At 38.6% G+C, this 18881-nt stretch overlaps 1 protein-coding gene across 5 annotated transcripts in view; it reads left to right on the top strand.

Moving 5' to 3' along the window:
* The first annotated feature begins 5112 nt into the window (after positions 1-5112).
* The window catches only part of LOC100890012, a 45852-nt gene continuing 32083 nt past the window's right edge, over positions 5113-18881 (top strand). For all 5 annotated transcript variants that reach the window (XM_030996216.1, XM_030996215.1, XM_030996219.1 and 2 more), the window contains exons 1-5: positions 5113-5180; positions 8914-9124; positions 9885-10104; positions 11240-11310; positions 12510-12626. In XM_030996216.1, coding sequence (XP_030852076.1) covers positions 8920-9124; positions 9885-10104; positions 11240-11310; positions 12510-12626 — 613 coding nt within the window. In that variant the 5' untranslated portion in view covers positions 5113-5180; positions 8914-8919. The remainder of the gene's footprint in view (positions 5181-8913; positions 9125-9884; positions 10105-11239; positions 11311-12509; positions 12627-18881) is intronic.

Raw genomic sequence — 18881 nt, 5'->3', positions numbered from 1 at the left:
GTACCCGTAGGCTATGCACCGCAGCCGCGGTAAACCGAGGAGATTTACCGCGACATAAGGGTATATGGGCTATATAGCCTAAAGACGCCCGTCTGGCTCTCAACAGAAGACTAGTTGTTCCCTTTATTTTCAAATGAATTTTCTACTTGGGGATTTCCCCCTTGAAATTTTATTTTATAGATGCCAGGTTCTCAGAAGCCTTTTTCATGGATATTGTCAGTTTGAAATTCCATTTATCTGGCAGTGGAATTTTTTAAAACACTATTGCATGAGGAAGTAAAAATTGAAAATGTCTTGTTGTACTGGTGTGAGTGACCAAGGGGCAGGGGTTATAGTGCCCCATGGCCGGGGGGTGACGCCCCCAGGCTATGCTTTAAACACAAGCACATAGCAACGGCAGTTAATTAGATTCAACTTTTTTAAAACTATGAATGTCCAACTCTTTTAAAACGTTATTTATGTGATCATATTTTCAAGTGCATGTGTGTATGTAAGGGGGGGGGAATAAGATCTTGGAGTAACACGGACAAATTACCGAAAAGTATTCAGTGGTCAAAGTAATGCAGAGGGGCTTTAATTGCTTCAAAATGTATTTAAAAGAGGATAATAACTTCATGTTTCACAGCATTGGCATCAAGGATTTTCTAATTCGAACGAGGAAGGGGCACAAGAGTGGTTTCCCCAAATCTCTGACACAATCTCTGTAAGAAAAAAGGATATTGATATCTTCAAGACTGAAATAAGGTGTGAAAATCTCTGATAAACAAAAACAACAAAAGATTCTGATATGTGTCATTAGGTCGGATGGGGGGGGGGCGAGGTAATGTATTTTAATAATCAGTATTAATAGCATGGGCAAGTTTGACACTTTTTTTTACTCTGATCGTACATGATAGTATATATGTTTTATTATGTTTTTAGTTTTTTTGTTCTGTTCTTTTGTTCTTGTTTATTTTTCTTTTCTTTTTTTACCTATATGTGTGTTGTTAGGGGTAGGCTTTATAAGGAATCCCTCCTTTCTGCCTATCCCAAATGCTCTTATAAATTGCCATTGTAATTTGTTATCACTTTCTTGTTTTTTTATTATTCCATTCTGTATTTGTATGTTTTAAATGTTTTCATGAAGAGTGTTGAATAAACTATGAATTGAATTGAATTGAATTTTGACAAGGGGCATGAGCGTGCCCATCCTCAATCCCTCACCCCTCCCCCATGCCAACTCCTGGTTCCGCTACTGGTAATGAAGTGGCTAGATCATACACGTTTTGTTGGTATTTCTTGGAAGAAAATATTGACCCATCTCGGGTCTACTTCCGTCAACGGAAGTATATTGAGAGTGTGTGTGGTGAAAGAGAGAGAGAGAGAGACATAGAAAGAGAGAAAGAGAGAGAGAGAGAGAGAGGGAGAGAGAATCAGAAGTGAGGAGAGGCTCATTCATTGGCTAAAGTTAGGCGTTTTAATAGTTTTAAAAAGGTGCTGCTTTATCAGTTTATAAATTAATTCCTCACAAGCTAGGCTGACACGATGGTAATAATGGAGAGGACTAAAGTCTCTTTGAGTGTTGTAGGTGTTCTCCTTGTCTGCGCAACAAGTCTCGCTTCTTGTAAGCTACAAATTTAAAGACACACTCCTTTCTTGACTGATTTTTTTTTTAAATCTAACTATTTCTTCATTATTGTGGGTTTGCCATTACAGGCCTATATTATGTATTTATGTAAAGAGTAATGAGCAATATCTTAATGGATTATGCGCTACAAAAATTTGGGGGGAAGGAAGTGCATGCGACTCCATTGAGCTTGTTATAATATTTTCATCATACTGACATACTGATAAGAACAATTCAAAGTTTAAAATTAACTAAAGGGGAATTACGTCTTTAATATTTACTCATGGTAGCCACTTATCACTGTTCTTTATGCGGGCCCGAGCATTGCCAGGTACCCTTTCACACTTGGGCAGAGTGGGACAATTATGTAGGGAAAACACCTTCATAGGCCTATCCTAGGATTGTAAGCATCGAAAAACGAGGATCGAACCCATGCAGGACCTCTCGTATGAGAGTCAAGAGCCTATACCACAGTCCTCCAAAAAGTTCTTTAATTGCTAGTGGTTCCGAACAATGTGAAAGTATTTCATATAAATGCAGAGCCTTTCATTGCTCTCTGTAATTGTCTCTATAACCACAATCTATCCCAATGTGTCACGACAAGATATAAGCATGATATTTTTACATAGCGTGTTCACATAACCATAACTTCTGCAAACACTGTGAGACTGTGATCCTATGGTCAAACTCTATTATATGATTTCATCTGCAACCACCGTGTGTCATTATGTCATTGTGGACCTGTTGGTACACTGTGCTCGATTCTATTTTTGTCAGCTAGGGAATCGGTGACTGAACCTCGTGAAAACACTTCAATCTAATCTAATATATTGCCATTTTGCCACGGTCTATTTCCGCACATTTTTGTGTGGTTGAAACAAAATAATCATGATCGTGTCTTAAAACAATATTAAAAATGTTATTCCAAGTTTTATTTATATACCGTCTAATTTATGAAGAACAAAAAAAGAAAAGAAAAAAAGAAATCAGCTATATTACCGTGACAAAATTAAATGATAATAAAAAATATTGATAATAATGATGATAATAATAAATAATAATAATAGTAACAATAATAATAATGATAACAATTATAATAATATTGATGATGATAATGATAATGATAATATTAAAATAATAATAATACAAAATAACAATAAAATATTTCCGTATTCTACGCAATCGTACATTATTTTGTAAATCCATTTATTTTCAAAAAGATATCCGTGTTTCCATCTGACTACGTCATTGTAAATTGCTACTGTGCATTTAATTATTTATTTGTGTGTATTATTTTCTATTGTATATTGTTCATGTGCTTTATGTTATGCCGACAAACTGAATTTCCAAATGGACCAATATAATTAATCTGAATCTGAATTTCTGAATCTGAAAAGACTTTTCAAAATCAACCAAATGCAATTCCAATAGCATAAATAGACACCTGTTGAATGTGCGAACATGAAACTCAAATTTGTATAAATAGAAAGTTAATCACAATTGGGTCTTATTCGCCAGACGCGTAGCCAGGGGGGCGGTGGGGGCGGTCGCCCCCCCCCCCCCCCCAAAAAAAAAAAAACGCCGGCCAAAAAAAAAAGAGAGAGAAAGAGAAGAAAAAAAAGTGAGAGGACGTAGGAAGAAAAAGGGAAAAGGAGTCGAGAACGGTACAACGAATCGTCTTCTTTCTCTAATAATTTAATGAAATTTCAAACTTCCGCAATTCGCGCGTAAAGGAGGAAATTGAGTTCAAATTAAGGATTAAGAGTAGATAACGGAACAACGAATAGTCTTCTTTGTCTAATAATACGTCAAAGCTTCCACGCTATGCGCAGGATCGGCGGACTGAATTCAGACAAGGATTAGGAGTCGAGAAATGTACAAGAATCGTCTTCTTTCAAAACTCCTCCCTCCCTGCACCCACCTCCTTAATGAAACATCAAAACTTCCGAGGAAACTGAATTCAGATAAGGATTAAGAGTCAAGAACGGTACATCGAATCGTCTTCTTTCTATGAAACGTCAAAACTTCCGCGCTTTGCGCGGGAGGGGGACTGAATACAGATAAGGATTAAGGGTCGAGAAAGGTACAACGAATCGTCTTCTTTGTCTAATAATAGGTCAAAGCTTCCACGCTATGCGCAGGAGGGGCGGACTAAATTCAGACAAGAATTATGAGTCGAGAAAGGTACAAGAATCGTCTTCTTTCAAAGCTTCAAACTCCCCCCTCCCTGCACCCACCCCCCCCCCCCCCCCCCCCAGGGAGCGCGCTACGCGCGCTCTTTAAGTGATTCGCACGCTTCGCGTGCTCACTACCGCCTCCCCTAAAATGAAATCCTGGCTACGCGCTTGTTATTCGCCAAGAGTAGCCACATCAGTTATTAATACTGCTCTTCCTACGAGCCCTGTTATTACCCCCATCGGTAAATGCCATGCAAGTAGCCATTTACACTAGATTTTCGTTCGATCTAATTTTGAAATAAACATGAACTAACATATGAGATTGTCGCCGAGTTTCTACATCTCGTTCATATTTGTAGCAGATCGAAAGAGCGGCTTCCAGCTAGCCCCAGGGGCGGATCCAGCCGGCGACAGGGGAGGGAGCCCAATTCGTGAGAAAATATTTAGCGGCGAAATAGCCGGCCGCGATAATTCGCTCAGTCGGGGGGGGGGGGGGGGGGGGGGGGGGGGGGGGGGGGGGTGGGGGTGGTGGTGGTGGTAGTGAGCACTAATTTTGTTTTTGGGCCCGTAAAAATGTTAACCTTTTTTTTGGAGATGGGCCCTCTCCACTGGCGCTCAAGGGGGGGGGGGTGCGATTTTTCCAATTTTCTCTCTCTCTCTCTCTCTCTCTCTCTGATCCTCTCTCTATCTCCCCGTCATGTGCCGATACTGTGTTTAATACTTTTAAAGCTATGAGATTCCGCTTTTGGGGAAGAAAAATAAACATTACCGGAAAAGTGTGGGTGCCAAACTGATCGAATAAAAGCATGTTTACATAAATGTGAGGTATGGTGCAAATTAGCTATGTATACGATTTCATAATCCTTCTATATTAATTATACAATTTAATGGGGAAAAAATGTATAATTGGAAAAATCCATGGACCCCACCCCACTCCCCTTCGTCATGCAATATGTTGGCCTACGATTTGTTCGACAAGCGAACTCCAAGTACAAGCGTTGATCCATCAACCCATAACGGGCAGTGGCAGCGCCAGATCGATTATTTGGAGGCGGACATGCTTATCTCAAAATTATTTAACAAGTAAACTCAAAAGAAAACAATGTCACATCTCCTCCCAAAGCCAGATGACATGTCTCCATAAAACTCTCGACCTGACAAGCCAATAAAGTAGACTTAATCATCTTTTCTAGGGGGAGGTATTTTGGACACCCTGACGCCCCCTGTAGTATGTTGCTAATGACTCACAAGCCCGCGGAACTTTGTGTCACCTAATTTCCAGTTATACAGCTGTTTGTTCCTGGTTAGCTCATTTATTTGGTGGACCCAGTGCGATCTCCAGTTACAAACGCTGTTCTTCTTCTTTCCTATATAATCCACAAAGAAGCTAACAATCGGTGAGTAAAATCGATAGTACGTGGAAATATTGTCAATCAGATTAATTTTGGACTCACATTTATGAACTAGTTCTTTTTTGTTCGTTTCCTCATTTGTTTGTTTGTTTGTTCTTTGTTGTTTGCCTTTAGATTTGTGGTGATCAACAAAAAAGAAACAAAAGAAAAACAAATTATCTGTGTGTTAGGTATTAAATTACAAATTCGCTCACAAATTACTTTATAATTATAACCACATTTACGGATGTTGTGATATTGTAGTTATACCGTCGTGCTATTATGTATACCCTGTCATAATTACTTTTTGTAATGTTTATCGTGTTCGTTTTACGTGCATGTCTATTCAAGAAATTTCGTGACGTTAATATTCGAATTAATGTTATTAGTGTTTTGATTTGATAAGGTTTTATTCGAATATTCAACAATACAGCTGGAGGCTGATACAAGTGAATTTACAAGGTAAAAATAATTCCATAGACATAAAAAATATAATTATATGCTTAAACACTTTTAAATGAATCCAGATATAAACAGTACATAGTAAATAAATCATAGATAATGAAAACAATAATAATATTGAGTTCGGTTTGCATACTTGGATATGAAATAAATAGAAATTCAAAGGGTGTAAGATCAGGTATACAGTTTGAGAGTCGGAGCAGGACATTTTGATAATGTATTAAGAGAAAAATTATTATCGATCATTAAAAAATTGAAATTAAATGATTAAACTGTAACATTTACATGAAGTATATATACAAAATAATTCGATAAAATACAATTATTAAATATTGTTATGTATCATCTTCATGAATACGTGATGTAAAACCCGGCTTGAAAACATAAAATTACATTCATTAAATTAAATTTATTAAAATAACATTAATAATTATTGCATATGATATTACCTGTTTTTTTCTTATAAATAGGAATTAATCTGTAGAAATATGAAAGCAGGCAGGGAGATTTCCCAGTCTCTTTTTGCACTTTAAAATAGTTCATCAAATACCTCTATAGTATTACACAATTACACAAGTATGTCGACAGAAAATATATATCATAACTTTAATTTAATGCTCTTGAATCATTTATGTTACATTTGAGAAATATTTGGCTATCAAAGCTTTACAAACCGAAAATGTGTCATTGTATTTTGATACAGAAAAAGAGATAAACTGTTATCCTATTAACCCCCAAATAGTTTTAACGCAGTTCTTCGAGACCTTTTGGAGCAACTTCAGGGCTCATGAGGTCTTCGGTGGGTCTTACTATGTCACTGTATTGTTCATAGTAGGTTTTCTACACCAACGAACACTTTTTAGCCAAAATAATTCTTCAGATATATTTAAAAACACTGATGGGCCCATAAAGCATAACATTTTGGCTCTTCGGGCACAGATTATCAAACATCAGGTGGTGGAATCGTTTTTTAAATTAAATTTTACTTTAGAATCCGCATTAAAAAAGGAAGTGAACACCATTTCCCTGTTGGAGTCGTCTATTACCTAACTGTAATAGGGTTCGTAGTTTGTCTCTCTGCTTCATATTTGTTCTCCCCCGATGTAGGGCAAAGTGGACATCAAATTTTTCCCTTTAAAGGTTTTTCTAAATTTGTTTGTCGTTTCGGAAATGTTGTGGCCATGGTTAAATCCCTTCATATTTGGTCCGTAAGAGGACAATAATATAATACAAAAAAGACGATTTGTTGATGTTTTGTCAACAAAACATACTTACATTCGTTATACTTGACATAAGAAATGAATTCTTCAGTACACACACCATCCAGGATTGGAACAACCTGTCTAAAGATATAATGCAAAGAAAAACAACCGAACATTTCAAATGGCTGATAGACAAAGCCAGGTTGAATAAGCATTTTGACTTCCCTGACTCCTCCCGTAAGCGCACAAATATCTTTCTCAAGTGACGATGCCAGACGAATAGTGACCGTGGATTTACCGACCAACCAGGGGGAGGGGGGCGTCCCCCTCCTCTGGCCAAAAAAAATTAGGTTGAAAAAAAATGGTAACGTTAATTTTACCTTTACAAAAGAGAAGAACAAATTACAGCCCCCCCCCCCAAAAAAAAATATATATATATATATTAGTGCTCACTCACTGCCTCCCCCCCCCCCCCCCCCGATTATTTGGCCGGTCGGCTGAGTCGTCGTTGATTAGTTTCCTCACGAATTGGGCCCCTTTCCTCACCACCGGCTGGATCCGCCCCTGCGGCCAACACCTACATCCCGTAATCGATGATGATGATAATGAATTTGAAGATAGTAAACAAGTCATTTTGTTATTGGGATGCTTTCTTTTGATATATCATTATATATATATATATATATATATATTATATATATATATATATATATATATTACATACATAGTCACAACATTTTACGAATGAAATGTGAATCTAAAATGTTTAAGTGGTCATTTCTCCAAGAAATTATGAGTTACAGTTACGTCAATGCAAAGGTTTACCGTAACATGCAGAAGAGACAGGATAACGCGAAATTTCATAATGATGATTGAGTGATGTTTAAGATGTTGCCAAACTCGTTCTATTTTTTTTTTAGACATCCCGGTTTTTTTTAGCATTCATATAAATATCATCACTCCTAAAGCGCCATGCAAGAGTGTCCGCTATAAAAGAACCAACTATTATATATGTTGATGATGATGATGATGATGATTAGTGTTATCATTATTATGAAGATGAAGATGAAGAAAAATTATCATTATCATTATTTTCAAATCACCATTATATTATTGTTATCATTATTTGTTTTGTAGTATTTTTTATTCATCGGTTATTTTTTATGCTCGGGAACTACTTATCATGTTGTAAATGAACAGAAAAATGTAATTCAAAGTCAATTCGACCTTATAATATATGCGTGGTCACGAAACAACGTCATGTAGTGGAAAGGGTAACAATAATAAGGAAATACAAAACGACCTCGCTTTTCTTTTGAACAAATCCTATAGAGCCATCACTTGTAGTGTGACTGCATTTCCTTGAAATCCAAGATTGTATTCATCTTTTCATTCGTCTTTATATGTTTATCATTTTCTCGTTTGATGGGAAAACTGAAGACGTAAAAAATTGTTGCAAGCTCAGCACTTGCAAATTGAAGATCCGTTTTTAATTTTTTTTTTTCAATAGTGATTACAAAAAGATTTATACAAATCATGTAGCATATAGAAGAAGAAAAAATATAAGAATCAACATAGCTTCATTGGAATGATTAAATCCGAAACACCCCTCCCCTTTTAATACTTCAAGGGATAGTTGAGTTCTGTTGCAGAGGGCGCTTCACAAAATATTTTTTTGTGAGATAATGAAAAACTGATAGTCAAATTTAAAAGAACATACAATTTAAATGAAAAGAGGACACTTTTATTTTTTTGGTCTCGAAATTTGAACATTTGACATTTTGCTCCGTTGGGGGGGGGGGGGGGGGAGGGGTAAGGTCAACTTTTTTAGGTCAGCCATTGGTATAATTTTTTTTTTTAATTAAAAAAAAATTAAAAAATACCAAGGGGGGGGATTAACCCTCTACTATCCCTTTAATGATAATATTTCATTGTAGACTTTCATGTTTTTTAAAAATACATTTTCAGCTTTAATTCTGATGGAACTGTATTATAAAAATGTAATTTTGGTGAAAATGTCTTCACAACATTGCATAAATTTATTGTTTTTTGTTCTTTTTCGGTAACGTATCAAGTCCAAGATGTCATACTTTTGGTCTCTCGCATTCCTGGCTGTCCTTCCTCTCGTCATGGCTTATCCATCGGGCGCCCCCATCAATGCTTGTGTGAACTTGACACCGGGTCATCGGTATAGCGCAAGTGTGATCATCCCGCCTCAAACTGGGCCAAGTCCCTATTCTCTCAGCGTCAGCAAGAACATGTACACTCCATCTGAAGTGCTCACAGGTATGCGTTAAGCGATTGAGAAATTTCGATGAAATATCGATTATTTAGTAGAAATATATAGCACAGTGTTCCTTTATATAATTGTAAAACAATGCCAAGTACATTCATATGCAATGGTGCGAGTGTTATAGCATCATCGATTACAAAAACAGAAGTAAAAAAAAAAATTGTCAATTGAAATCGATGACAAATTCAATATTCAACTTCAGAGGCACAGCCAAAAATGTGCCTCTAGACAGCTACCAATTATGTCGACAATGCAATCACCGTAGGAAATCCCTACAACGGTATGGATTTCACACATGAATTTCCCTTTTACCCTAAAAACTTGGACACTTTTCAAACGCTAAATATAATGTTTATGTACTAAGTGGTTGGGCGATACAAACAAATGATTATATAAGTATATGGGCATTGCTCAAGTGGTGCTGTTCTAGCACGGTATGCTACCCACCCCCCCCCCCTCAGAATGTTGGCTTTTTCGGCAAATGTATTATTGTTGTTGTTGTCTTGTCGGAGATCAGAACGAAATGAAGACGTTTTTGTTCACCTGTCGAGAGTTTTATGGAAACATGGGGGTAAACATAATTGTCGTACCATCTGCAAGAACAGCTTTGATGCTGATGAGGCTTCTCCTGATGGGTACACAAAATAATGATTATTATCATAATTATTATCATATGAATTACGTTCACGTATCTGTTCTATTTATCTATTTGGCTATATAATTATTGACCGGACTCTGTTTTCCCTAATTTAGTGTCCGTCACCGGCAGATCATTCAGAGGTATTCTCCTGCAGGCTCGGTTGGCGGACGACACCCTGGTCGGCACGTTCAGCGACCCACCGACTAACACCAAACTTCTACAATGCACCGACCCTGGAGACAGCGTTACCCATACAAGCTACGCCCACAAAGAGGCGGGAACATCCTTTACCTGGACCGCTCCTAGTAGTGATGTCGGGAACGTTATTTTTACGTGGGTTCATTTATTTATTCATTCATACCTTCATTTATTCATTCATTCATACCTTCATTTATTTATTTACTTATTCCTTTACTCATTTATTAATTAATTAATTAATGTATTTATTTCTATTGTTTCAAGAAAAAGAGTCAATACACCACTTTTTACTTGCGGAATTAAATTAAACTAATATTATAGAGGCGGAAAGAAAATTGGAGACTTCAATTTTGGACACACAAATTGCACTCATTATGTTTATTCATTAGTATTTATCTATTTACTTATGTATTCATTTATTCATTCATTTACTATTAATATGGGTTTTTTTAAATCCATTTATCTTATATTCATTTATACATAGCCTATATCTATATAGCTATATATTTATATATTCAGTTATTCGCATATTAATCAAATCATTCATTCATTTCATTATTTTTCAAAATATTGTTTATTTTCTTTAATTTGACGATTGATTGATCCATTTATTTACTCATTCATTTAACTATATATTTATTCAAGTCTTTTATCTTACAATATCGTTTTTGTTTTATTTGCTTATGACGCATTCTGATCGGGAATCATGAAAGGGAAGTTGTGGGGGAAGAGAGGGGGAGGACAGGCTGGGTTTCTTAGTGTTGTTTTCAGTAGCGACGGGGATAAAGAAGTATTTTCATAATGGGCAGGTATTTGTGAAATCAAGTTTATTCGAGTGGCGAAAGTATTAAGTCAAAATATATAACGAGCAAAACAAGTTAATTTTTGAAGATCATGGACAATTTGATCTTGGTATTTTTCTTTTTCTCTAGGCCTCCGATCAAGGGGAGTGGGTGCAGCTGCTCCACTTATTTTGTATATAGATTTGGACGAAATCACTTTGTGATGTCACATAATATGAAATGAATGTAGTATAGGCCAACTCACTTTCATCTATGTTACCCCAAAACAAAAATAAGATCAAAGAAATCGAGTTAACTACATTACGACAGATGAAAAGACAAATGTAGGGACATAACTAACCTATTCGTAAATAACTAAAATGAATTTTCATCTCGTTGGGTACGGATTGAGATTTAAATATTTTTCGATTTTAGTAGATTTTAAATAAAGGTTGACCTGCCTTTTGCATGTTATGTCTTTCCCTCAGGGCGACCTTTCTTCTAGAGTACAACGAGTTTTGGGTGAAAGTTACTTCTCAAGAGATAATGGCCTCTACGGGTAAGTAGGCCTACTAGCTTATATTGTCCAAAGTTTGTTTAGACTTTATATATTTACCTACTCTATATGCATAATGATTATTTACTTACATACACGGAATGCATTTATGAGTGCATTACCATTATTCCTTAATGTTTTTAATATACATATTGGTTTCAGAATATCGAAATAAAAATAATATTCGCCTCCGTATAGTATCATGACATGTATCCTGTTAAAGTACTTTGATATATATCTAAATGCTTATGTACTGTAAAATGGAGGGATATAAGATTATGAGGTGAACGTAGATGAATGAATGCAATAAACCACTTTTGAATTTTATTTCCCCAAAGCCCCCCCCCCCCCCCCCCTCCCCTATCAGTACGCCAGTGCCCCCCCCCCCCCCCCCGATCTACATCTTGTTGGCAGGGAAATTGCAACTGATATCCCTTACCTTTCTTCATTCTCTTTCTTTTTCTTTCCCTTTCTCTCCTCTTTCCCTTTCCCTTCCCTTCTCTCTTTTTTTTTTAGCGGGGACGGGGGGGGGGGGGGGGGTAGGCAAGGGCCTTTTGCCCCCCCCCCCCCCCGATCCACAACTTGTTGGCGGGAAAATTGCAACTGATATCCCCCTTCTTTTCTTTTCTTCTTCCTCTTTTTTCTTCCCTTTATCTCCTCTTTTCCTTTTTTAAAATTTTCCTTTCCTTCCTTCTCTTTTATTGGTTGATTGGAGGGGGGTGGGGGGGGGGTGGGGTAGGCAACAGCCTGGGAGGCAAGACCTTTTGCCCCCCCCCGATTCACTTCATCTCTCTTTTCTTTTCTTCTTCCTCTTCTTTTTTCCCCTTTCTCTCCTCTTTCCCTTTCCCTTCTTTTCCTCTCTCTCTCTCTCTCTCTCTCTCTCCTTTTTTTTTTCGGGGGGGGGGGGCAGGGCCCGCTCGGATCCGCGCCTGACCATTATGCATGTTAGGGCCTCCAGATGGTAGAAGGCTGATTCAGCACAACTAAATTTAGAAGCAAAATTATCCCCCCCCCCCCCCCGCCCCCGGCCGACATAATGTGTTGATGGTAATATCCCAATCATAACCAGCCTCCGAGCCAGGGTTAAAGCACACATTCTCCGATTAAACACTTTTTGTCGTGATGCTATGTTGACCATGCATAATATTACTTTAAGCGATGCTTTCATTTAATTTTTTTTTCTCACTTCCACCCTGTTGCAGACTTTATAAATGAACCATTATGTGGATCAGACGGGGAGGACTTTCACTACTATGCCAATATATTTGAAATGTTGGTAGCCAACGCAAGACTTGCACCTAATTCATTATGTGATACAGGTGAGTGATGATAATACTCATGACATAGAAACATGACTTTATAAATAATTTCCAAACATAATGAACCAAACCATACTCGGCAATGTTGTCAATTATATCAGGCAACGTTGGATGTTTTGTAATATGTATACAAAAATGAGTCGGAAAAATATAACATTTCATCTCTTTCCATTTTCCATACGCCTGTCGCATGTAGGCCTATATATAAAATGGCATAGTACTATATTAAATGTTTAACTGTTTATTAACACATTTTGATAGTAAAAATATATTTTAAAAAATATTGAAATATTTAGATCATGGCATATAAGATATAGTCTGGTATATTTCCTACAAATTATCATTATAATAATCCACTTTTGTTGGGCCATCAATCTATTTGAGCCCAGATGTAGCCCACCAGGTCTAGCCTCTACATGTATTCAATTTTTTTTTTTTAAAGGTGGTCGTTATTCGATACCAGTGATTTACAAAGTTGCTTGATTTTCCGGTATTTTTTCTTTGAAAAAATTGTAAGTCATACCTTTTTATACGTTTGTTGGAAAATTAGAAATTCCCAATTTTACATTCGGGCGAAAAATATGCTTATTTAGAAGCCATTATGTCATGGTCTGCTAAACGGCTGGGCTGGGGGGGGGGGGGGGGGGGGAAAGAAAGAGAGAGAGAGAGAACAAATAAGTGACCTGCCAATGTCACAAATGAGTTATCAAAATATGCTAATCTGACCGTAATTAAATGCCTAAAACCCCAGCGCTTACGGAGGCTCCGCCCCCGGACCCCACCAGGGGCCCTAATGCGGACCCCTGGATGCTCATCTGACCGTAATTAAATACCTAAAACTCCTGAGCTTCTGGGGGCTCTGCCCCTGGACCCCAACAAGGGCCCTAAGGCGGCCCCTGGATGCTCATCAGACCGGAGTTAAATATATATTAAAACCTCTGAGCTTCCGGGGGCTCTGCCCCCTGGCAGGCGCGGATCCAGGATTTCTTAGGGGGGGGGGCCCAAATTTGAAATTATACGAGCCAAATATTGGTACGTAATGGTGACCAACAGCGACGTAATGCGGGGGGGGGGGGGTCGGTGCAGGGAGGGGCGAGTTTTCCCCACCCTCCTCCACGAAACGCGGAAGCTTTGACGTTTCATTAAATTATTAGAGAAAGAAGACGATTCGTAGTACCGTTCTCGACTCAAAATCTTCGTCTGAATTTAGTTTTGCCCCTCCCGCGCGAAGCGCGAAAAATTTTACGATTTGTTTAATTATTATAGAAAGAAGACAATTCGTTGTAGAGTTCTCGACTCTTAATCCTTGTCTAAATTCAGTCCCCCCCCCCCCCTCCCCCTCCTGCGCGAAGCGCGGAAGCTTTGACGTTTCATTAAACTATTAAAGAAAGAAGACGATTCGTTGTACCGTTCTCGACTCTTTATCCTCGTCTGAATTTAGTTTTTCCCCTTCCGCGCGAATTTTACCTTTTATTAAATTATTAGAGAAAGAAGACGATTCATTAGAGAGTTCTCGACTCTTAATCCTTGTCTAAATTCAGCCCCCCCCCTCCCCTTCCTGCGCGAAGCGCGGAAGCTTTGACGTTTCATCAAACTATTAAAGAAAGAAGACGATTCGTTGTACCGTTCTCGACTCTTAATCCTCGTCTGAATTTAGTTTTGCCCCTCCTGCGCGAAGCGCGAAAAATTTTACGATTTGTTAAATTATTAGAGAAAGAAGACAATTCGTTGTAGAGTTCTCGACTCTTAATCCTTGTCTAAATTCAGTCCCCCCCCCCTCCCCCTCCTGCGCGAAGCTCGGAAGCTTTGACGTTTCATTAAACTATTAAAGAAGAAAGAAGACGATTCGTTGTACCGTTCTCGACTCTTAATCCTCGTCTGAATTTAGTTTTCCCCTCCCGCGCGAAGCGCGGAAAATTTTACGTTTTATTAATTATTAGAGAAAGAAGACGATTTGTTGTAGAGTTCTCGACTCTTAATCCTCGTCTGAATTCAGGTTCCCCCTTCCCGATCGAAGCGCGGAAGCTTTTACGTTTCATTAAATCATTAGAGAAAGAAGACGACTCGTTGTACCGTTCTTGACTCTTAATCCTCGTCTAAATTCAGTCCCCCCCCCCCTCCCCCTCCTGCGCGAAGCGCGGAAGCTTTGACGTTTCATTAAACTATTAAAGAAAGAATACGATTCGTTGTAGAGTTCTCGACTCTTAATCCTCGTCTGAATTCAGGTCCCCCCCCCCCCCCTCCAGCGCTAAGCGCGGAAGCTTTTCATTAAATCATTACAGAAAGAAGACGATTCGTTGTACCGTTCTCGACTCTTAATCCTTGTCTGAATTCAGGTTTCCCCCTCCCGCGCGAAGCGCGGAAGCTTTTACGTTTCATTAAATCATTGGAGAAAGAAGACGATTCGTTGTACCGTTCTCGACTCCTAATCCTCGTCTAAATTCAGTCCCCCCTCCCCCTCCTGCGCGAAGCGCGGAAGCTTTGACGTTTCATTAAACTTTTAAAGAAAGAATACGATTCGTTGTAGCGTTCTCGACTCTTAATCCTTGTCTGAATTCAGGTTTCCCCTCCCACGCGAAGCGCGGAAGCTTTTCATTAAATCATTACAGAAAGAAGACGATTCGTTGTACCGTTCTCGACTCTTAATCCTCGTCTAAATTCAGTCCCCCCCCCCCCCTCCCGCGCGAAGCGAGGAAGGTTTTTAGTTTCATAACATTATGAGAGAAAGAAGACGATTCGTTGTAGCGTTCTCGACTCTTAATCCTTGTCTGAATTCAGGTTTCCCCTCCCGCGCGAAGCGCGGAAGCTTTTACGTTTCATTAAATCATTAGAGAAAGAAGACGATTCGTTGTACCGTTCTCGATTCTTAATCCTTGTCTGAATTCAGCCCCCCTCCCCTCCTGCGCGAAGCTTTGACGTTTCATTTAATTATTAGAGAAAGAAGACGATGCGTTGTACCGTTTTCTATACTCTTAATCCTTGTCTGAATTTCAAAGATGTTCTTTGTCTGCTCCTTTTACTTCCTACGTCCTTTTCCGATTTGGGGGGAAGCTCAGGGGTTTAGGCGTTTAATTAAGGTCAGATGATCATTTTTTTTTTTAATACCTATTATTTTGTGACACTGGCAGGTCACTATTTGGGGGGCGGATCCCCCCCAAAAGAGGGGTTTTAGCCAATAAATTACCGTCAGATGAGCATCTAAGGGCCCGCCGTAGCATCCTAGGTGGAATCCAGGGGGCAGAGCCCCCGGAAGCTTAGGGGTTTTAGGCATTTAATCACGGTCAGATGAGCATATTTTGATGCCTCATTTTTTAACACTGGCAGTTAACTTTTCTTTCTTTCTTGCTCTCATTCTATTTGTTTCTCTTTAATATACTTTTTTAAATAAAGTGGGGGGGGGGGGGGGGGGGAGCTTGAGGCTCCCGATCCCTGCCGTACCTCGGGCCCTGACATGTAGGAATCTCAAGAATCATATTTCGTGCCTGGCTGTAAATTTAGGAATTTGTCATTTTCCAACAAAACACATATACAAACGTATAATTTACTAAAAAAATGAGGACAAATCTGGGAAATTATGTCATTTCAGCATTATTTGTAATCCACCGTTATGGAATTAGAAATAAACCACGTTTGAATTTGATTTCTCCGAAGCCCCCCCCCCCCTATTAGTACGCCAGTATCTCCTCTTTTCCTTTATTCTTTCCCTTTCCTTCCTTCTCTCCTATTGTTTTAATTGGGGGGGGGGGGGGGGTCAACAGCCTGGGAGGCAAGGCCCTTTCGGCCCCCCCCCCCCGATTTCCTTCTTCCCCCTTTTCTTTTCTTCTTCTTCTTCTTTCTTTCCCTTTCTCTCCTCTTTCCCTTTCCCTTCTTTTCCTTTCTTCTCTCTCTTTTTTTTTTTTTTTTTTTGCGGGGGGGGGGGGGCCAAGGCCCGCTCGGCCCCCCCCCTGGATCCGCGCCTGCCCCCTGGACGATATCAATGGCCTTAAAGAGGGCACCTGGATGCTCATCTAACCGTAATAAAATACCTAAAACCCCTGAGCTTCCGGGGGCTCTGCTCCCTGGACCCTTCGCCAATTAGTGACATGCCAGTGTCACAAATAAGGTATCTAAATATGCTTATCTGACCGTAATTTAATCCCTGAGCTTCTGGGGGCTCAGCCCTTGACCCCCTGCTGAGGCTCAGGCCCTGGACCCCACGCCAATTTACGCTCTACCTGATCGTTAATACTCCACTTTGAAAAACGTTCCGTGGGGCTTGCATGTAACGTGTAAGAGTGGTGGTGATGCAGATTGTTCTTCTGACCCCCCCCCCCCCTTCCAAACGTTTTATGTCATTACGTCACTGTCCCTGGAAGGTGAGCCCCCTGGAATGTTTGCCCTTCAATCCCAAACTGCTTCCGGCGCGCCTGCTGATGACTTAGTCGTAATAAGCATTGTTTGGGTTTTACTTATATTTATCTTAAGACGGTTCCTATTATAACAACTATTTAAAACATTCACTGAATTTGGTAAATTAATAGTAATATTATGAATATTTTTACCAGTAACATAGATAACTACATCGTCAGCATAGATAGAGCATACTACATTATTTATACCTTTAGATATATCATTGATAAATGATAATAAGAGGACAGGAGCAAGAACACTACCCTGTGGTACTCCAACTAGTAATTCCTTTATAGCTGTTTTCTTCCAGTGATATAATTAGAAAAACATTTTAACTCTTTATCATATATGCCATATTTCTGGCATTTTTACATCTGACATTATTAGCTTTGATATTTTTACCTCTGAATTTTTTACCTCTGTCATTTTGTTTACCTCTGACAATGTCATGTTTTACATCAGACATGCAGTTATCTCTGGCCTTTTTTTTCCTTCAATCTCTGACATTTTTATCTTTGGCTTTTTTACCTCTGGTATTTTTACCCCTGGCATTTTTACCTCTGAAATCTTTACCTGACACTTATTTGTCTGCTTTCATATACGTATTACAAAGGTTGGATTGTCCTTTAAATCAAATTCTTGCATCAGGTAAATTAAAGCAAGATAATATCTTCAATATTAGCCCCCCTGAATCTCCCTTGCACTCATCTCTCCTCTCATCCTTCTTTTCATTTTTCCCTCATGAATCATGAAGTACATGGGGAGACTTCAGTGGAAAGCGCTTTATAAGTACCGTTGTTATTATTATTATTAGTAGTAGTAGTATTATTATTATTATTATAAGACTGCCATTTGAAATAATAGACTTTTCAGACTACAGGAAATATATACGAAACTCGTATAAAGAAAAGTTGTACATGTATAGAGAATCACTGTATGGCGAAAGGAGTGTACAGACTAAAAAAAAAAAACATCGTATGAATAAATGTCGTATAGAAACACTATTGTGTAGACGTAAATTGTCATGACAGCTAGCCAATGATGACTGCGCGCTCACGATAAGCCCCGCCCAGTTACGGCACGCTTTTTGTACGATACGACGTTCAGGCGAGACCCTGATTCTGTATCGAGTTTCTGTTCCAAACGCCTACTCAAACTAGCGTCTCACTATATACGTTCCTGTATACGACGTTCAGACTAGGAACATTTTAATCAATAATGGCTATACGAAAGTAGTATTGATATACGATGTATGGTTGTAGTCTGAACGGAGGGTTAGTTATACCTACAAAGCTTGTTCCCATGCAATTTCACGGTAGTGGTAATACTGAGAACAGGAAACTCTTGCCCACCTATTATTACTGTTACGTCCTTCACCATTGCAACCACTTCCTTCAAATGTTAGTTTTATTTATGTGAACCTATAATCTACAAGCTGAGCTTTTCAATAGTTTCCTCACATTTCACCCTGTACAACCTACTATTCAATACAATTAATTTCGACATCTTTTCAAAGAATAAATTATATAATGTGACACTTTTAGTATATTCATATTATGTTCTAATTTTTTCACTTATGTGAATTCTTTTTTTGTGAAATGTGAAACAAATAAACTTGAAACTTGAAGCAATGGCGACGGTCCCACTATCAAGGGGCTTTTTTGGTGCTTCATGTCATAGCGTAACCAGATAATTAGATGGATAGAACATAGTGAGAGGGGAAGTGTAGAAGTGTTTCTCATTGCCTTCCCATTTCCATGACTATCTATTTTTTTCTATTCTTCTCTCCTCTTTTTTTTAATGTGGTTGTTGTTGCAATATTTCATTGAGGGCACGTGCCCATTGCCCCCTACCGCATGCGTAGCT

The sequence above is a fragment of the Strongylocentrotus purpuratus genome, unplaced genomic scaffold, assembly GCF_000002235.5.
Source record: "Strongylocentrotus purpuratus isolate Spur 01 unplaced genomic scaffold, Spur_5.0 spur5_scaffold_3, whole genome shotgun sequence".
Taxonomy (NCBI): Eukaryota; Metazoa; Echinodermata; class Echinoidea; order Camarodonta; family Strongylocentrotidae; genus Strongylocentrotus; species Strongylocentrotus purpuratus.
The sequence above is the reverse complement of the archived record's forward strand: the minus strand, read 5'-3'. Positions and strand labels throughout refer to the sequence as shown.